At 38.8% G+C, this 18,542-nt stretch overlaps 1 protein-coding gene across 1 annotated transcript in view; it reads right to left on the reverse strand.

Annotated features, from left to right (window-relative positions):
* Nucleotides 1-3,567: 3,567 nt before the first annotated feature.
* The window catches only part of CD109 (CD109 molecule), a 122,500-nt gene continuing 107,525 nt past the window's right edge, over nt 3,568-18,542 (reverse strand). The window contains exons 27-33 of the mRNA XM_059701169.1: nt 16,314-16,504; nt 15,472-15,627; nt 14,332-14,397; nt 11,360-11,502; nt 9,052-9,199; nt 7,178-7,280; nt 3,568-5,612 (exon numbers count right to left, since the gene is read on the reverse strand). Coding sequence (XP_059557152.1) covers nt 5,446-5,612; nt 7,178-7,280; nt 9,052-9,199; nt 11,360-11,502; nt 14,332-14,397; nt 15,472-15,627; nt 16,314-16,504 — 974 coding nt within the window. The 3' untranslated portion in view covers nt 3,568-5,445. The remainder of the gene's footprint in view (nt 5,613-7,177; nt 7,281-9,051; nt 9,200-11,359; nt 11,503-14,331; nt 14,398-15,471; nt 15,628-16,313; nt 16,505-18,542) is intronic.

Below are 18,542 nucleotides of genomic sequence, written 5' to 3' on the forward strand. Positions count from 1 at the left end.
CCAGCAGGAGGGGCACCATAATCTTACACAGGTCCTGTCACCTTTGCCATACTCTGCCGGCTACAAGCAAGTCACATGTCACACCCACAGTCAAGGGTGAGGATCCATAATAGCACGAAAACCATTACATATTCCAGTGGTTCCAAGACTGAAATGATCTTCAGAATCACCTAGAAACTTAAAATCTCAGATTCAGAACCCACTCCCACACCTGCTAAATTAGACTTTCTGGAAGTAAACCCAATGTGTTTTTGTTAAACCAAGTTCTTTATGAGAGTCTGATGGTGAACCAAGTTTAGAAGCTACCATTGTAGACATTTTCAGTAAGTAATTACTACACCTTTTCCCAGTCTCCAAACTACATTTCCTAGAGTTGAGATATAGATTTATTTTTTAATCTAAATATCTGTCCAGTGACTCGAATGACTCTATTATTGTGTAAAAATGGCATTAAATTAATCATATTAAATTAATTGATATTATTAGGTGATTACAAACCCCACTCCAACACCAAACACAAAGAATGAGGAAGGAAGTGAAGGGGGTTCATGATCAAGTCTCCTTCACCTCACTCATGTCAAACTCTTGTCACACAATAATGCCAACTCTAACCTATCCTCAGACAACCCACTTCTCACAACGAAACGTGTTTACAGATGTGCTATAGACATGATTTAAGGTAAAATGAAAAGAACACTGATAATAGATGGGCATTTTAATTTTTTACTGATAAACCATGATTTTTATTGAATACATAATAGAGTACAATTAACATTAACATAACATTTAAAATTTAAAATTTCAGAATTACCTTGATCGATATATAAAGCTTTAGTTTTGGGGGGAAAGAATGCTTCACTTCAACAGTATGTGTCACATATGCAAAACAGCTTCTCAAAATAGGAGATTTATGAACAAAATTTTATAAACCTTCCTGTGTTCTTAAGAAATTGACTCTACCACATCAACTGCAACCTCCTAAAAATCCAAAACATAAAGGCTTGAGGGACCAGAATAGAGCCATATTTTATTGAAGCTATTAAAGCTAAATCTCAAAGAAGAGTGGTAAACTGTGGCCTCATGACAACATGAGATAAAATTCTTCTTAAATATGTGACTACATATATCAATATCATCCCTATTCTAGAGACACACACACACACCCGCACACACACACACCCAGCATCCCTTGACATGAGAAACTCAGAAATCATCTAGAAAATATCTATTTTCCTGTGTTAGAATAATAATGGACGTCAAAATGACAACATTCTATGGAATGATGCAATGTGGCACTGTCTTTGGATGAGGCACACGAAAACAAAACTCATTGGCTAGAAATAATTTTGAAACAAGCCTACTCCCACTGCTATGGACTTAATAAAAAAAATGTATAGTTAATATTTAGTTTCCTGAAGTAAAACAACAGACCTCTATTCAAAGTAGTGGTAAAAATAATTGCAACTCCAATTACTCCCAATGTAACTTAAGATACTTAACATAAACACCATTCAAATTGAAAATAGAAAAACTTTAAGTTCCTACAAGTATTATGCTTTACTAGAAGTTTAAAACAAAGGAGAGTGAAGACTGTGCTCTTCTGTTTAACAGAAGCCTCTATGGAGAGTATAAAGGTTCTGAAGCTTACCCAAGAGTGAATCCACTTACTATAAGTGTCGCAGATTTACAATGTGCAAGAAAATGACACACCCAAGGATAAATATACAATGGCACCTGGACCCATAGTAGCCACTTGGCAAGCTCAAAATATCTATTGTCCTTGTGTTAAGAAACGTTGTCAAGGCGGTTTTTACAACATAGTTTTATAAAAATCAGTATTAAACTTCAATAACTCAAATTATAAAAAGTAAGGCTGTTACAAATAACTCCAGGTTACATACCAATAGGCTATTAAGATGGCTTCTTTTTTAAATGGCCCAAAGAAATCATAGCTCCAATTTTTTTAAAAAATGTCATAGGACAGCCAGAAATGTTTAATGAAATAAATGAATTATATCAAAATAAAGATAATTGATGTTATATTGCCAGACTATTTATAACTATATTTAACATAAACAGAAATTAGGGCTAAACATAACTTTAAAAAAATAACTATACCCAGGTTTAAAAGAATGGGTGCAGGAAGAATTATGCTATCTACAATTCTGAAAATTTCCACATGTAGGATATTGTATTGCATATAGAAGTAACAAACTGTTAGGTAATAGATACATATCTGGATTTTATATTAGCACAATACTCCTTGAATTTTACTATAATCAACATACTAAAACGAAGATATTATTGTTATAACATATGGAAAACATAAAGTACAATAGGTAGTAAGATGGTGAAAACAAATATAAAAGCATTGTTCTGTTCTTGAATTGCTTTTGCTACTAGTTTTCCCAACATTCAGCCTCTGGAACCATTGTTCACTCCAAACTGGAAGTGAGGAATGCTGGTGTTACTTAATAAGGCTCCCAGTTGATGGAAAAAGAGGGGAGGGGGCGGCTTTAAATTAGTTCCTATCAGTAAATGAAATTGATGGCATCCTCAATGGAATTTAAGTCAGCATAAGCAAACTTACAGATAAAGTGAGTTTTTAATATTACTCATAGCATGTGAAGAAAACAGTCTATACCATTAATGTTCACTACTACGTATCCTCCTTTCTCCTTATTTCTGTGGCTTTTTAATCACTTTTCATCTAAACCCATGGCCTGTAGCAGGCAAGTCTTCTGAGACATGAAGGAGGAAGTCCTAATTTTTAAATGAGGAAATATGGTCTAAAAAATATTCAAAGCCCGGCCCCATGGCTAAGTTGGTTGGAGCATCATCCCATGCACCAAAAAGTCGCAGGTTATGGAAGGCAATGGGTCAATGTTTCTCTCACACATCAATGTCTTTCTGTCTCTCTATCTCCCCGCCCCCCCCCCCCCCATTTTCCTCCCCCTCCTTTCTTCCCTCCTTTCCTTTCTCCCTTCCTCTCTAGAATTAATAAAAAATATCCTCAGGTGAGGATAAAATAAAAAAAGATTCAAACTATCTTCCACTGGCCTGTCCATTCTAGGGTTTTCTAATATATTACATTCAAAGTTCAACATAAATTATTCACCAAAGAATATAAGGTATTGGTGGTCAGCAGGGCAGGGTAGGAGGTACCTTTGTCCCCCCCCAACCCCCCACCCCTCATCGCCAGCTTATTACACCATACAGGAGGCCCACACATGTGATATCCAATTACATATAACAATGCTTATTCTAGATCAGAGTGTTCAACAATGTGACAGAACTTTTCCCCACTTGGAAACAAACACAGGAAAATTATTTGTTTGATATTTAACTGCTCTGTCTCCATAGACCTCTCAAACTTGGAAGCACTGAATGCTGGTGATTTCTACTTTGGTATCCAACATATCCATAAGCAATAATACATGAACATCCACTCGACTACACTTTCTTAAAGTTAACAAAAAATAAAATTGTCTTTAAAATTCATTTTAAAAGATATATTTGCATACTTTGTGCTCGCTTCGGCAGCACATATACTAAAATTGGAAGATATATTTGCATACTTTATTTTTGACAGCTTTATTTGTAAACAGTTGAAAATATTGTAATGCAGACGCTCTGGAGCCCATGGCAATTATTTTTCCCAGGACCGCTTGAGAGGTATGCCACGGACGTAAGGAGTAATATGAAAACATTTCTTAGATTTAGTAAAAGTTCTTTCATTTATTTTTTATATAGCTAATATATTTTAATATATTTAGAAGGGGAAATAGGAAAAAAGAAGGAAAGGGAAGTAAGACAGAGGGAGGAGAGAAAAGAGAAAGAATAGGAAAGGAATTCTTCTTTAAAGATTTCACCCAGATAAATGAATATTATGACCCAGGTGCTCACAATTCAGGAAATTTTTAAGCATTTGCAGCAAGTATCAGATGGCCCCAGATGGCCCACAGTGTGGTGCTCGGACGCTGGCGCCTAGAAGCGCTTCGGCAGGCCCCCGGCAATGCCCTACATACTTCACTTCAGCCATCACGTCACGACTCTGGTCCCTGGCAAACCTCACTCTGCCATGACTTATTGAAGATTCTGTCATAGCCCTGGCTTATCACACCCTATTCCTAACAAAACGTGCGCCTCCTGGCCTAGGGCCTTCTAGTCTAAATCATGTAAGGCAAGTATTGCAACGCGCTCCAACCCTCCCCCTGAAACAGCCAGCGTGTGGGCTGAGGACCTGAGAAGAACAGCACACCCAGGACCCCTTCAGGTAGTTTTCTGTAAACACCTCAACCGCTGCCCCCACCAGCGAAGCACAGGAAGACACATTCCCTTTCCCATTCTTCTCTCCAGAAGAAAAATAGAGGAAGAGTAAAGGTATGTGGTATGTGATTACATTTGGAGTGGAAAATCCACATTTGATTTTAAAAAATTCACTGTCTACATTGGAAAAAGGGGGATGTGATATGCAATGGCAAAGGAGGTACAGAGACCATGGCGGTGGGCTGGGCTGGGCTGGGCTGGGCTGGGGAGCAGTGTTAAGGTGGATGTGGGAAGGGGACAGAACACGCTCCTCCTTCTGGCTGTTTTCTCCCAGTTCTCAGGGAATTCGTCTTTAACACTAAAAACTAATATGGCCGAAGCTACTTTAAAATGGAGTCAGAGCTGCCATCCCAAAGGAGCTGCCTTGCGAGCCTGATGCCTCACACCTTCGGGAGGTTAACACAGGGCCAAATAACCTACAGCGGCACTGTGTCTGCAAGGGCAGCCAGGAAGCAGCTGTTGTGACTACCACGCTGATGGCTACGGGGCTGAAAATGAAACACATCGCTCAGAATGAAACATCGCTAGGTTAGCTCATCTGCACCAACAGGAGCATCTTCCTTCTAATGATGTCATTGCCTTCCTTCCCTTTCTCATAATTCCCCCTTGTCTTTGTCTCCTAACCCGAACACTATCTGGGCTTCTGCCTGAATCAGTGCTTTCCGAGTAATGATTCCTTTTTATCTCAAATAAATGCTGATGCCTCTAGCCTTGGCCTTTTATTTTTAGGTTATCAATACTAACGGAAAGACTGATGTTTAACAAGTCTGAAGAACCTCATTTCCTCTGGAAAATGAAAAGAAGAATGGATCTAAAATAACACATTTATTCTGGAGAAAACAACACCTCCTCCAAAATCCTAAAATATTTTAAAGAGGGGAAAAATAAAGATATACAACTGCAATAATTCGACATTTTGTTGCACACGGAAGTCAGGTGAAGAAATCTACGCAGCCATACATACTAGGACCTGTGGTACAGCATCCCCCTCAACCCCACAAAAAGAAGGAAAAAAAAATTGTTTTTCAAAATAGTCAGAAGCAACATTGGATTATGAAAATAAGACAATCACGTGTGACTCTGGAAATGGGTCCCACAGAGCCCTTAAAAAGTAAGTCACAGCCAACGCTGCAAAGAGAACAGAAGCATGAAACAGAAAACAAAAACAACTGGGGAGTGATGGAGGGCGGCCGGCGCGCCGCTCTCGCTCTCGGAGGGGCAGCTACAGAGGTCACAGGAGGACAGCTTCACTTTGGAGTTGTAACTTCTCACCGCGCGTCTCCCTGTTCAAAGAGGAGGACATCAGTTTACACGTCTCCCTTGTTTAGAAACGTTTACTTTGCCAAAGCTTAAAAGCATTTCAATGCACTTTCCTGAGTTTTCCATTCTCCATACAATTTTATTTTTCTTTACAAGAAACAAGTGAAATGCTCCAGAGGGGCCCACACTGCTAACCAAATCCAAGTGGGAAACAGCGCTTTCGGTCCAATCTGTGCACCACCCACAGCTGCCGGCATGGACAGAGAAAACGGGCTGCAGCTGCCTGCCTTGGGGGAGGCCCACCCTGGGGCCTCGTGGAACGGGAAAGACTTTTAGTTAAGGGTTGTTTCACTTCCTCCAGAGTTTCTTTTAGAGCGATATTGTCTGTGCATTCGAGAAAAAGTTCTGATCATGAGAACTACTGAAAAGAGATACTTACATTGTGTGTTAACTATAATTGAAAAATAAATTAATTTTTTTAAAAAACAGAAAGAAGATATTTACAAAGGGCTTTATTTAAAAGTACAAAAATATGAAGAAAATGCACTGCCTTGTTTCAATGCTTTAAAACGGTGATTTTCCAACCGGTGTGTTGCAAGAATTTTTAAAACATGCAATACCTCTCGATTGAGTCAGGGGCACTGACCTCCTTTCCCTTAGATTGCCAAGTAAAAAAAGGACAACAGTCAATACAACCATAGCTGTCCAATGTGAATGAATCAAAATTATACCTATTTTTTTTGGTCGGGTCAGCAAAAATTATATTTTTGGGGGGTACAGCAGAATTTTAGTAATTAGTTTATGTGTGCCATGAGATGAAAAGGATTAAAAATTGCTGCTTTAAAACACTGAGAACATAATCTTCTAAAAAGTACTCAGCTTTGGTAAATTTTATAGGATAAGCTAATATGAAACAAACTATATAAAGCACTTATAACACTCTAATGAACTCATTATAAAACAAATTACTTTAATTTTTACAATTTTCAAAAATATTCTATCTTCAGATTTCTTCCTATTTAATTTTTTTTAATGTTATAAATATGTTTTCTAACTTTAGGATTTTCAAAAATGAGATGGTAGGCTTTTAAAACTCTGATCTTTCCCACGTGTTCATTTAAAAATGTGCCTCTCATAAATAAGTTGTTTTCCACACACAAAAGTAAATTTACATTGACTGAACCTCTTTGGTTTCTTAAAGGTTGAAAATGTTCTCCGTAAGACCTAAGGAACATCGCTTGGGAAATTCTGCAGCGAGGTCAAATAACAAAGTTGGGTAACTAGGTGCTATCCTGCGTCTCCACAGCATATCCGGCCCTTCTGACAGAAACACGGTTCAACATCAGCGGTTCCCCAACATGTCCCACAAGGACCTTGTAAATGATCAGTCGTCTTCATTTAAACGAAAAGCTTACCTCCTGCTCCCCTACCTCCTACACCTCCCCTAACAATACCCCCCACCACAAAACCAATCCAGCTGGTGACCACTTTGAATAAATGAATTAGTGAGTGAGTGAATGAATGAAGGGATGGACGGGTGGATGCCTAGCTTAGCTCCTAAAGTAACAGGAAGTCAGAACTCACTTACTTGGTTCATAGTAATCCACTATGGACACAGAAGCATCTTGTGCATTTGAAACTTTAAAGTTTCTCACAGCAGGGATATCAACACAGAATTGGGTTTCATTGACCTTGAAAAATACAAAAGACTTTTAAGAAAATGGCAGACTATGTGTTCATAAAAAAGTAAAAGATATTTCTTTTTCTTATCATTTTAGGAGACAGATACAGAAACTAACATTTAGGGAGCACTTCTACATGCCCTGTACTGTGGTAAGCACTTCATATAAATTATCTCATTTAACCATAAACTACCCTTACAGGACAGGTATTGTTCTTACTTCCATTTTACTGAGAGGGAGAGGTACTGAGTGGCCAAGCAGCAATCCCAAGGACAAATGCTCTGAGGCCCTGCGGCCTCCCAGACCCCCTGCCTCCCAGACCCCCTGCCTCCCAGACCCCCTGCCTCCCAGACCCCCTGCCTCGGGCAGCGCACCCACAGCAGTTCCTGCTAATAGCTCACAGCAGCCCCTTATCTGGAGCAAGGCCCGCAGCTCACAGGAGCCACTTCTCCCAGTGGGCGAGGTAACCCTGGGGTGGACGGGTACACCGGGGAGGCGGGAGCACCCCACAGCCAGTGACTGATAGGAAGTACAAAAGGCCAGCCTCCTGGCTTCTAAGAGGGGCAGCTTATGCCAAGCTGGCAAACAAAACTGGTTAAGGAATCCAAAACTGACAAATGCCTTCAAACATTCCATCATATACCAATTAGCAGTAAATAAAAATTCAAATTAATCTGTCAAAACATAATGGACACTCAAATTAAAATAACTCTATTAACAAGAACATCTCGGGTATAGGACAACCTTCAAAACCAATTATGTTATTAAATAAAAACTCTAAATTTGTTCTTCAAGTTCTAAATCAGGCCTGTGGCTTTCAAGCAGTTATTTAGTATAAGAAAATTCCCGAACAGCAAAAGAATCCTAGAGACCCTGAATTAATTTTAACAGTTTTTTAACCAGAGTGACTTTTGAAGTCTTAAAACAATGAGAACATTCAAGAACTAGCTTTTTAAAAGTAGATATATTGCTAAAGCAATATATTTCTGATTCATATTTGGCAAAACTGGAATTAAAAAAAAATACATATTCCCCCCATGTAACATGAAATCCTAAAACACTTAGAACTCAATTTCAATTCAACCTATGAATTTCATATAGATGTTAGAAGAAAAGAATAAACTTACAGACCAGCGGTTTTGAAACATAAGTAGAGTCTTGAATTCTTCACTTACATTATTCTCACATATTTTATGCACCTTATTCTTGAACCAACAATTTTCATACAGCAATGGGAAGTATGTATGAAAATTATGTAATAATTACATATAAAGACCAAACTTCTGAAAATATTCTGCTATGATGTAAGCACCTGACATCAATGAAGGAATATTAACCCACTTTGGGGTTTATTTAAAGCTTCATAAAAGCATTTTAAAACATGTAATTAAAGCTTTCATCATCAGCATTTAAACGAATATGTTTAGCAATTCCCTGAGGTGAGGGAGGGGTTCTCAAAGTGAGATCTGGACTTGATTTTTAAAATTCTAATGTGGCAGTTTCTATATATTTATTTTACATCTGGCATGAAATAATGATTTGGTCATCAAGACTTTCACCGGGGTCATCATTAATAGCAATGCTCTTTAATTAAACTAATTCTATAATGATGTCTTTTTAATGAGAACAAATATAAGGTTGCTGTGTTAAAGTCACTCAGGGACACAAAACGCTGAAATAACAACTTAAAGAAAACATGCGTAAAGTAAGGGAGACTTTGAACACAAGACATGGAGGCTCTGTCAATGGTCACCATGATGAAACGGGTTTCACTACTTACAGAATCCAAGTATAGGTTGAGTTTCCCCTGATCGCTCTCCACTTTCTTCACTGTGTCGCTCAGAGGAATTGCATCTGACGGCACAGTGAAACCGCTGAGCAGGTTCACTTCCATGAGGGCCATGCCACTTCTTTCTGTGCCCAGAAACCTACATCGAAAGGAAAGGATGGAAGAAAACCCAAAAGCTGCTGGCAAACTATCTTCATAGAAAAGTTAAAACTGCCAAGTGTCATTTCAAATATTACTATATCGTTCCAATAAAAATCACTGCAGAAAACTGTAAAACAGGTCATCCTTTCCTTCCAGGTGTGAACGCCTTATCACTTCCAACCACAGGAGGAATAATGGTAGAAAATGTGTGCACTTCGCAGACAGTGCGAAATGCCTGCCATGCAACAGGCCTGGGTAGGTTGTGACAGGTACAACCTAGGTGCCCATTCAGCAGGCAACTCTGTTTTCGAGTGGTGACTCCAAACTGAATTGCATTTTCTCAAAAGCTGACAGCCCGAAAGGTTCCCGCAGGAAGCCAGGACTGACACAGAGGCATCGTTTACCACCACTTTGCAGCAGAGCTAGGCCAAGCCTTTAGCAACCTTGCCTTCATCTGGTTTTACGTCCTTCCCTTTGTTCCCCCGCAGACTTGGAGCACATTTTGTGTTTTCTTTGGCCACCTGGAGACAGGGACCAGCCTCGGAAAGTTTTATCACACCTCCTCGTTCCCTCACACTGCTGTACACAATGTCAGCATCAAAGCACCTGGGCACCAACAACATTTTGTCTCCTTTAAAGTAAATATTTTTCTAAAATGAAGAGCTGGCAAGAGCTTTCTGTTTGGAGCAGAAGGAGCCCAGCGTGGTTACGGGAAGGAGTGTGTCTCCAACATGAAAGGATCATAGCATTGTTAAGTGAATTCCTGGTGTCCTTTCCCGCAGCAAACCCCAGCAGGGCTGGCAGAGAATCTTGCTTTTTAGAGCAATGAACCGATGACCGATGGAAAAGCCATACAGTACAACTGCTGACTGCAGCTGGCTCAGCAATCCCAACTGTAAAGTCGCTTGATTCAAGAACTTTCTGCCTGGCCGGTGTGGCCAAGTGGTTGAGCAGTGGCCAATGAATTAGGAGGTTACTGGTTCGATTCTTGGTCAAGGCACATGCCCAGGTCATGGGCTTGATCCCCAGTAGGGGGCAGGCAGGAGGCAGCCAGTCGATGATTTTTCTCTCATCATTGGTGTTTCTCTCTCTCTCTCTCTCTCTCTCTCTCTCTCTCTCTCTCTCTCTCTCTCTCCCTCGCCCTTCCTCTCTGAAATCCATAAACAATGCTTTTAAAAAAAAATAACTTTCTAAAGGAGCTGCTCTCAAACTTGTGTGTGTGCTAGAATGAGCAGAAAGCTGAGGACCACAACTTCACAGACTCGCTCCACTATACCTTTGAGTGGAGCCTTTTTTCCTTATGATTTAACAAGATCCTCAGATGCACTGGATACAAACCAAATTTACAAACACCTTACACGTACTCCCAGAAGCTATACGTGCCTAATTATCCACGGTGAGACCTTCTAAATTGGAATATTTTCACTATCTAAAAAAAGAAAATGAAACTATTCTCTTCATTGAACTTGCCTGCTCTTATGAAATTTTGAGTTAAAAATATAACATTCACCCTAACTGGTTTGGTTCAGTGAATAGAGTGTCGGCCTTTGGACCAAAGGGTCTTGGGTTTCATTCCGGTCAAGGACACGTACCTTGGTTGCAGGGTCCTCCCCGACCCAGACCCTGGTCAGGGCTCGTGCAGGAGGCAACCAATCGATACGTTTTCTCTCACATCAATGTTTCTCTCTGTCTTTCCCTCTCTCTTCCACTCTCTCTAAAAATCAATGGAAAAATATCCTCAGGTGAGGATTAACAAATAAAATTTTTTAAAAAAATAACACTGAATACTAAATATGAACCTGGAATAATTGCTTAACATAAAAATGACATAAAAACAACCAGAAATAACCAATTTGGGTGTATTAAATGTGATTGGTTAATTTCCAGTTTTCATCCATTAGACCTGAGTTTTAGTAAATTTTTCCATGCAAAGTTCTTATAAGTACAAAGAAAACTTGTAAATAATGTTAGACACATTGAGAAATGCTTAAATATTATTAGCAGTTCACACATTTCTAGTTGAAGTCTAAAGTATAATGCATAACAAATCTTTGTTCAATGTAACTCCTTCTGTATTGATATAGTTAGATATATATAAATAAATCTTCAAATCTTTTCTGTTGTAAAGGGGAATGAGGAGAGTTAAACAGATACCAACCTTGTGCATACATTCAAATTCAAATGATTGATATCATCTTCATTATCTTTTACAGCAACAGCTAAGTCAAAGACTTCTTGACTTTGGATTGATTTTTGGTTTTTGGAAGACTCTGAATCTTTCACATTATAAAAAACATTTAGCTGCAAAAATAACAAATTAGCATTAATAACAAATTAGCAATAAATTGTTAGCAATAAATTACCATCATTATGTTTTCTAAATGTTAGGTAATGATTATCAACTACATTCACAAACTCCAACCTAGAAAAAAATTAGTTTTACTAGCTAACAAAGTATCATTAGTAACAAACATTGTTATGAAAGTTTATAAGTAATGATTTTTAAAACTGAGAAAAGTTTGCTAACATTCCAAAACAAGTGTCATAGATTATCATGAATGATAGTTATGGGTATTGTTTTCTTCCAAAGAATGTAAAACATTCCCTATCGGGAAAAAGTGAAACTACTGCCAACTTTCTTTCTTTATTATTATTTCTTCTTAATCCTCACTTTAGGGTATTTTTTCCCTTGAGTTTCAGAGAGTGAAAAGGGTTGGGGGAGGAGAGAGAGAAACATCTATTGCCAACTTTCTTAAGAGTGTCCACAAATTTCTAAACTCTGCTGCCCAACTGAAGTCATCTTTCACACACTGGGACCTTAGAAACTCTAAGATAAAACAAAGCCAAAACATCTAAGAGCCTTGGTGGGACAGAAACCTATTCAACTGCTCAGGATTCTTTTTTTATCATATATCTTTCAGAGATGATAAAATAAATAACAGTTTTCAAGTCAACTGGGTCTTTTCCAGCATATACATACTCTACGTCCATCAATAATGTGAGGTGCTGTGTGGACACTGGGGAGTGTGAAAACCAGTGTTTTACTCAAATGAATCCTAAGATCAGAAGCTTGGGAAAATTTTCTAGGCCTGCCTCATGCCACGTTGAACTGGAATCTAAATTTTTTTACCTCTTCCACATTTTTTGATCCAAGGTTCATAAGCCTTCCTATTGCTATGTAAGTTGTATTTTTTTTCTGCTTTATACTTAAATCACACACATAGAGAACTAAACCTCTAATTCCCATTGTGGATGTACATACTATTAAAAATCCTTTCTCTGAGCCTTCATCTTTTAAACCCAAGATTTCCAACTTTTCATTCTGCCACTCCTAGCTCAAATCCTTCATCCCCTTGATCATTCTTGTTTTCTCACCTTGGAAATTCTCCAACTCTTTCTTTAACTACAACTAAAATTACATAGAGTATTTTTGGAGCAGTTGAAGGAATGGTTTCATAAATTTGGAGAGATGATCACTATTACTTTCATCATCCCTCGTCCAGTGGCATGCAGTTGTCCTTTAAGAACCAATACCATCGGACACAAACAAGGACTATTAAATTTGTCCCCTGGGACATAAGTAATGTCATCTATAACTAAGTATTAGGGTTTATGTTTGGCCCACAATAAAGTTCAACTGCTCACTCAGAGAACTTCAAAAGATCTTGCAGCTTATTTCCAACAGCTTAGCATTTTATTGCTCAAAAGAAGTTAACATTTACTGTAAAACTGAAAGTTTTCTTTGCCATTCTTTTTCCAGGGCCCTTAGAAAAATATCAACTAGAGGAAATCTCAAGATTTATTCCAGCGTGACCTTCTTTCTGCAATGTTTTTCTCTATCATGCGCAGTGCCTTTTAGTCCCTGCCTTTTGTTTTCTGCACGTTGATAAACACATAGGACTGATGAACATTCTGACCAGTAGGTGCCATATTTACCGCTGTGCCCTTCAAACCTCAAGTGAAAATCACTTGGCTTAAGGAATTTGTGTACATTTGGTTTATCGAGAATGAGTGCCAACCAATTTGGTGACTAAAGTATACTTACATAATTTTCCAATTGTATCTAAAATATCCTGTGTATCTACTTTCAGATTTACTGTTTGCATTGAAAGATGGCTTAGGAATGAGAATTTTCACCCGGTCTTTGTTAGTAAAGACCAATACAAACTCTTCGCTCTTTTTTCTTTCAGTCTTTTTCATTGAATACCATTCCTTTTAACTGTGATCATTTTCCCTTGATTTTTAAAAAACATTCACTTGTTCTGAGTATCAGAAAAATTAATCTGAGAATTATTTGGAAGTTCCCAAATTATACCTAAGCTTCTGCCTTACTTAGCAAGTGTTTCTGCTCTCTTGTCTAGAACAACTGTCCTGGTGTTTTAAAAAAGTCCATTTTCTGTATAATAGCCTTTTTTTTTTTTTACTTTCTCAGTAAATCTTTCAGGGTTTGTTTGGTTTGTTTTTCTAATCAAGCACATAATCATTGTTGGCCCTATCACATATTATATTGGGTTTCTAATGAAATGATTTTTAGTTCTTATGATTTTCATGTATTATTTAGTATAATAATTATTTCATCCTATATTTCATCCTGTATTTTTCATGCTACTTTCATTTTATTCTAATCCCTATTGCATGATAAAAGGTAGATTTCTTTGGATTTTCTTCCTGTACCAGAACATTAAGCATATCATGCTCTAGTACAGGACACATTTCCTATCTTTAGGTCAATTACTTGTAATGCCATGTTGACCTTTATATTGTTTGATGAATATTAAGTTGTAAGTAAAATGCATATTTATTTATCAAGTCATAGCATTAAAATTCAGAGCTCTATTTTCATAAAATAATGTGGGAGTTCCCAACAATTCACAGGAATAGTGTTGGAGGATTTTCGTCCTCACTTCAAGCTGTATATAATAACCAAGAATTATTTATCCAATAGATTATCAATCCATAGAGTTGCTGTCTATTCTCCAGCTAATAACGTCTCTAATAGTGATTTATCTTGCCTAACTCATATAAATAAATCACTAAGGATCTATACATTGTCTAACTTAAAGATTTAGCAGTGCCCCAAACCAAAGAATTGTTATAACAAGTCATATTTAACCAAATATTATTACATACCTGACAAACAGCAAATCCATAACCATCTGCGGAAATATTAACTTCAATTGGCACTGCCACAGCAAGCTGAATAAAGGTGGGGGAAAGTGAATAAGGCAAATTTCCCATATCTAGGTCCTTCCAAGTAGCACAAGAGGTCAGTGTGATTCCTCATTATGGATACAGTGTGAGCAATCTGTGGAAAGCTCTAAGAACTTTACAGGGCCTCACATATCAAAAGCTCTGGGTCAACCGTGACAGAAGTGAAGTTAGAGAAAGTAGCGCCCACTCTTCACACGCCCTCGCCTCTGCCCTTTAGAAAAGCACATTAGCACTAGGGGTAGGCCTGCCCTTCTTTAGGGGCTGATGCATGAAAGACAAGAAACACGCCAGCTCTCTCCACTGACCTCCCTTAGTCAGTGCCTAATCCCTTGGTCATGCTGGGCACCCAGTGACACATCATCATTGCCTATGACTAAGGTTATTCCTTCTTTTCCTTTGCCATAACCCCTCTTCCTCAGTTTCCAGCCTTGGAATTATTACTTTCATCCATTACGCTCAAGTTCCCACAAGGTTACCCAGGGAGATAAGGTTAGGGTCTAGCATAGGCCTTTATTCCATATCAAAGTAAGAATTCTAAATACTGGTTTTATCAATTCTCTAATGAGGACAGGTGGGGCAGCTGAAAAGAACATGGTCTTTGAAACCATGGGTTCAAGTCGTAGCTCTACTGTTGTTAGTAGCATGATCTTGAGCAAGTTTTTAACCTCTCTCGGCCTCAGTTTTATCATGTGTACAATAGGGATAAAAGTAAGAAAATATCTGCTGGATGGAACTTACTTCTTAGTGCTGGTTTGAGAAATAAGTGCAGTAGCACATGTAAAGAAATTGAGCACGATTCCTGCAAAGAATAGTATCTCAATGGGTGTTCATTCTGGTCCCAATATGTCAGTGCCCATGTTTTCTCCTTTTCAAAATTCCCATCCCCTCCTCCCTTCCCCAGCTCAGCAAATTCAACCAAAGGAGTGTGCTCCTTCCTCCCAGTCGCTACAGGGCTCTGGGAACAAGTCTTTGTTGAAGTCAATAGAACAGAGTTAAAACCATTTTCTACCCTACGGAGTCATCTGCACAGAATTTTAAATAACCACCCCTTGTCCACACCTCTGCCGACTGGAGGATAAAGTAGTTCTGTGTGTCAATCAGAAACTTTATAGGACTTGGTGCCACAGACCCCGTTATGGTCACTTGCATATGTGTCCCTTCTGTGTTCATCAGGACTGCAAATTCAGACAGGGCCTTCAAGGCCACAATGGTGTCCTGTTGAGAAAAGAAAACCATGTGTGTATATAAGTATACATCAAGGTCAAATACAGTAATGTTTAGGAACCCCGCTATACAGTCATCCCCCTTCCCTGAGAGTGGAAGTCTCCTTTATTCAACTTTGAATCTCCTTGAGAGGCTCAGAAAATATCGGCTGGACAGAACTCACCATCTACAATATCAGTTACCACGGATGGGAAAATGGCTAATACAGATGGGGAACTAATTTATTCCCTATAAATATCAGAGGCGATGTTTATATCCATGATGAGAAAAAGTTAAAATGAGTAATTTAAACCTTTGGCTTAAGTTACTTAACTTTTAAACTGCTAAGTAATTTGATGAAGTCATGAAAAAAAAGCAACTACATACTTCCTAAAGCTATGGATGGATGGGTGGATGGATGGATGGATGGATAATAAATTTAAAACTGTCATGACTGCCCTAGCTGGTTTGGCTCAATGGATAGTGCGTCGGCTGCGGACTGAAGGGTCCCAGGTTTGATTCCGGCCAAGGGCACATGCCTGGGTTGCAGGCTCAATCCCCAGTAGGGGGCATGCAGGAGGCAGCCTATCAATGATTCTCTCATCATTGATGTTTCTCTCTCTCTCCCTCTCCCTTCCTCTCTAAAACCAATAAAATATACTGAAAAAAATAAATAAATAAAAACTGTCATGACTCACCTGGGTAGATACAAAACCTCCCAAGCTGTTTCTTTGCCTGCTCAGCCACCTCATAATTGCGATTCCATCAGAAACCCGATTCTGCAGGAAGTGTGAGTGCAGCGCATAGGCTGCGACTTCGATATCCAGGGATCTGGGCTGCCAGGACTCAGAAAGTCCGGATGCTGATGACACCCAGAATAGCATGTCTCCTGCAAGAGAAAAGTCATGCCAGAATGACCAATGACAGAAAACCTACATTTAATACCATTAAATATCCTTACACTGGTCCAAGTTCTAGTTGGATAACATAAAATGATTTCTATTGCTTTATATGTATATATGTATGCCAAATAAAACATGTATATGTAAACACACACATGCATGCACAGATATAAACATGTACTTATACATCACTTTTTAAACTATTGAAACATAAATTTTCATTCTTTCCCTATTGGTTATATGTGAGGATGTTCTGATGAAAATATTTTCCCAAAAGATATCCATATGTTTGGCTCTAGACTCAATAGCTATAAATAAAAGAAAAAAACATACTATATTCCAGAAAATAATGTACATAACTTTTCTGAACAGGCCATCACAAAAATATTTTAGAATACATTGGAAAGAACCCTGCTCTGGGAATCAGCCATTAACCAGCTCTAATGTTCTGGGAAACCTCTCCTTCATTATCTGAAAGTTGGTGTTATAAGTTCCAAATCCAAGCCCCCAAGAAAAAAATGAGGGGCCCTGGCCAACTCAACAATCTCCTAGAGATATTCCTACGAGCCCCTGGAGGAGCATCCTATTTGGTGCCCCCCCCTCAAATATTACTGTTTAGATGATGAGTACACTTGGGTGGAATGTATAATAACTGCCAAGCAGAGGAGAAGCTACGTCAAGGACTGCTTCAGCCTCTGTGCAATAATCTTTATCCCCAGCACAACAATAGGTGATAAGGATTCAATCTGTTACAGCCTCAGAAGTCTCAAAATACTTTCTACAGTTATCCCTTCTTGAATTAACAGAGCTTTGAAATAGCTGTTTCAGCCCACTCATCCCCATTTCTATCTATCTAACTACACATTCACAAGTGCACGCACACACACACACACCACACACACACACACACACACACACACACACACACACACCCTGAATCCCTGACTGTAGAGGCCATTTGGGAAGTGACAACATCTGTAGGTTTTGCCCTGCTGTAGCCCCTAAACCGGTGGTCCTCAACCTGTGGGTCACAACCCCTTTGGGGGTCGAACAACCCTTTCACAGGGGTCGCCTAAGACCATCGGGAAAACACACATGTAATTACATATTGTTTTTGTGATTAATCACCATGCTTTAATTATGTTCAATCTGTAACAATGAAAGTACATCCTGCATATCAGATATTTACATTACGACTCACCACAGTAGCAAAAAATTACAGTTATGAAGTAGCAACGAAAATAATTTTATGGTTGGGGGTCACCACAACATGAGGAACTGTATTAAAGGGTCGTGGCATTAGGAAGGTTGAGAACCACTGCCCTAAATAGTCCCCATTCAAAAATATATATATCCTACCCATCATTCACTAACAGCATTTTTCTGGCATTTGTGTTTCTATTAATTACCATTGTGGTTTCCATTTTTAAACATGGACCATGCAGCAAGCACTGTGCATTATCTCATTTAATCTTCACAGCAACCCTTAAGTTGGTGTCGCTCCAATTTTACAGTTCAGAAAACTGCAGCTCACAAAGGGGAGTAGCAGAGGCAGAATTTGAACCCAAATCTCTCATAAACCAAGGTCTTAAAAACCATTCAAGGCCACCAAACCAGAAATGGTATCAGAAAACTACAAGGGTAACTGACATCTGGTAGAATGTATCCAAAAGAAGAAACTACCCATACCCTGAAATTCTCTGAAAAACTCTTGGGGGGAGTAGAAGCATCATGGCCATGTCATAATCCTCTGTGCTTCATGCTTCATCCCATTTAGAAGATGTAAATTAATCAACTTCATATCTGGCTTACAAAACTCTCTCACATCATTTAAATATCTCCTAATGCCCAACAGTCTAACAACCTCCAATAAATAGGACCTGCATGTTACCCCCTTTTTTAAAATATATTTTTATTGTTGATAGTATTATAGATATCTCCCATCCCACCCCCTCCCTGTACTCCCCTCCACCTCCAGGGGTGGGCAAACTTTTTGACTCGAGGGCCACAATGGGTTCTTAAACT

Source organism: Myotis daubentonii, chromosome 6 (assembly GCF_963259705.1).
Source record: "Myotis daubentonii chromosome 6, mMyoDau2.1, whole genome shotgun sequence".
NCBI lineage: Eukaryota > Metazoa > Chordata > Mammalia > Chiroptera > Vespertilionidae > Myotis > Myotis daubentonii.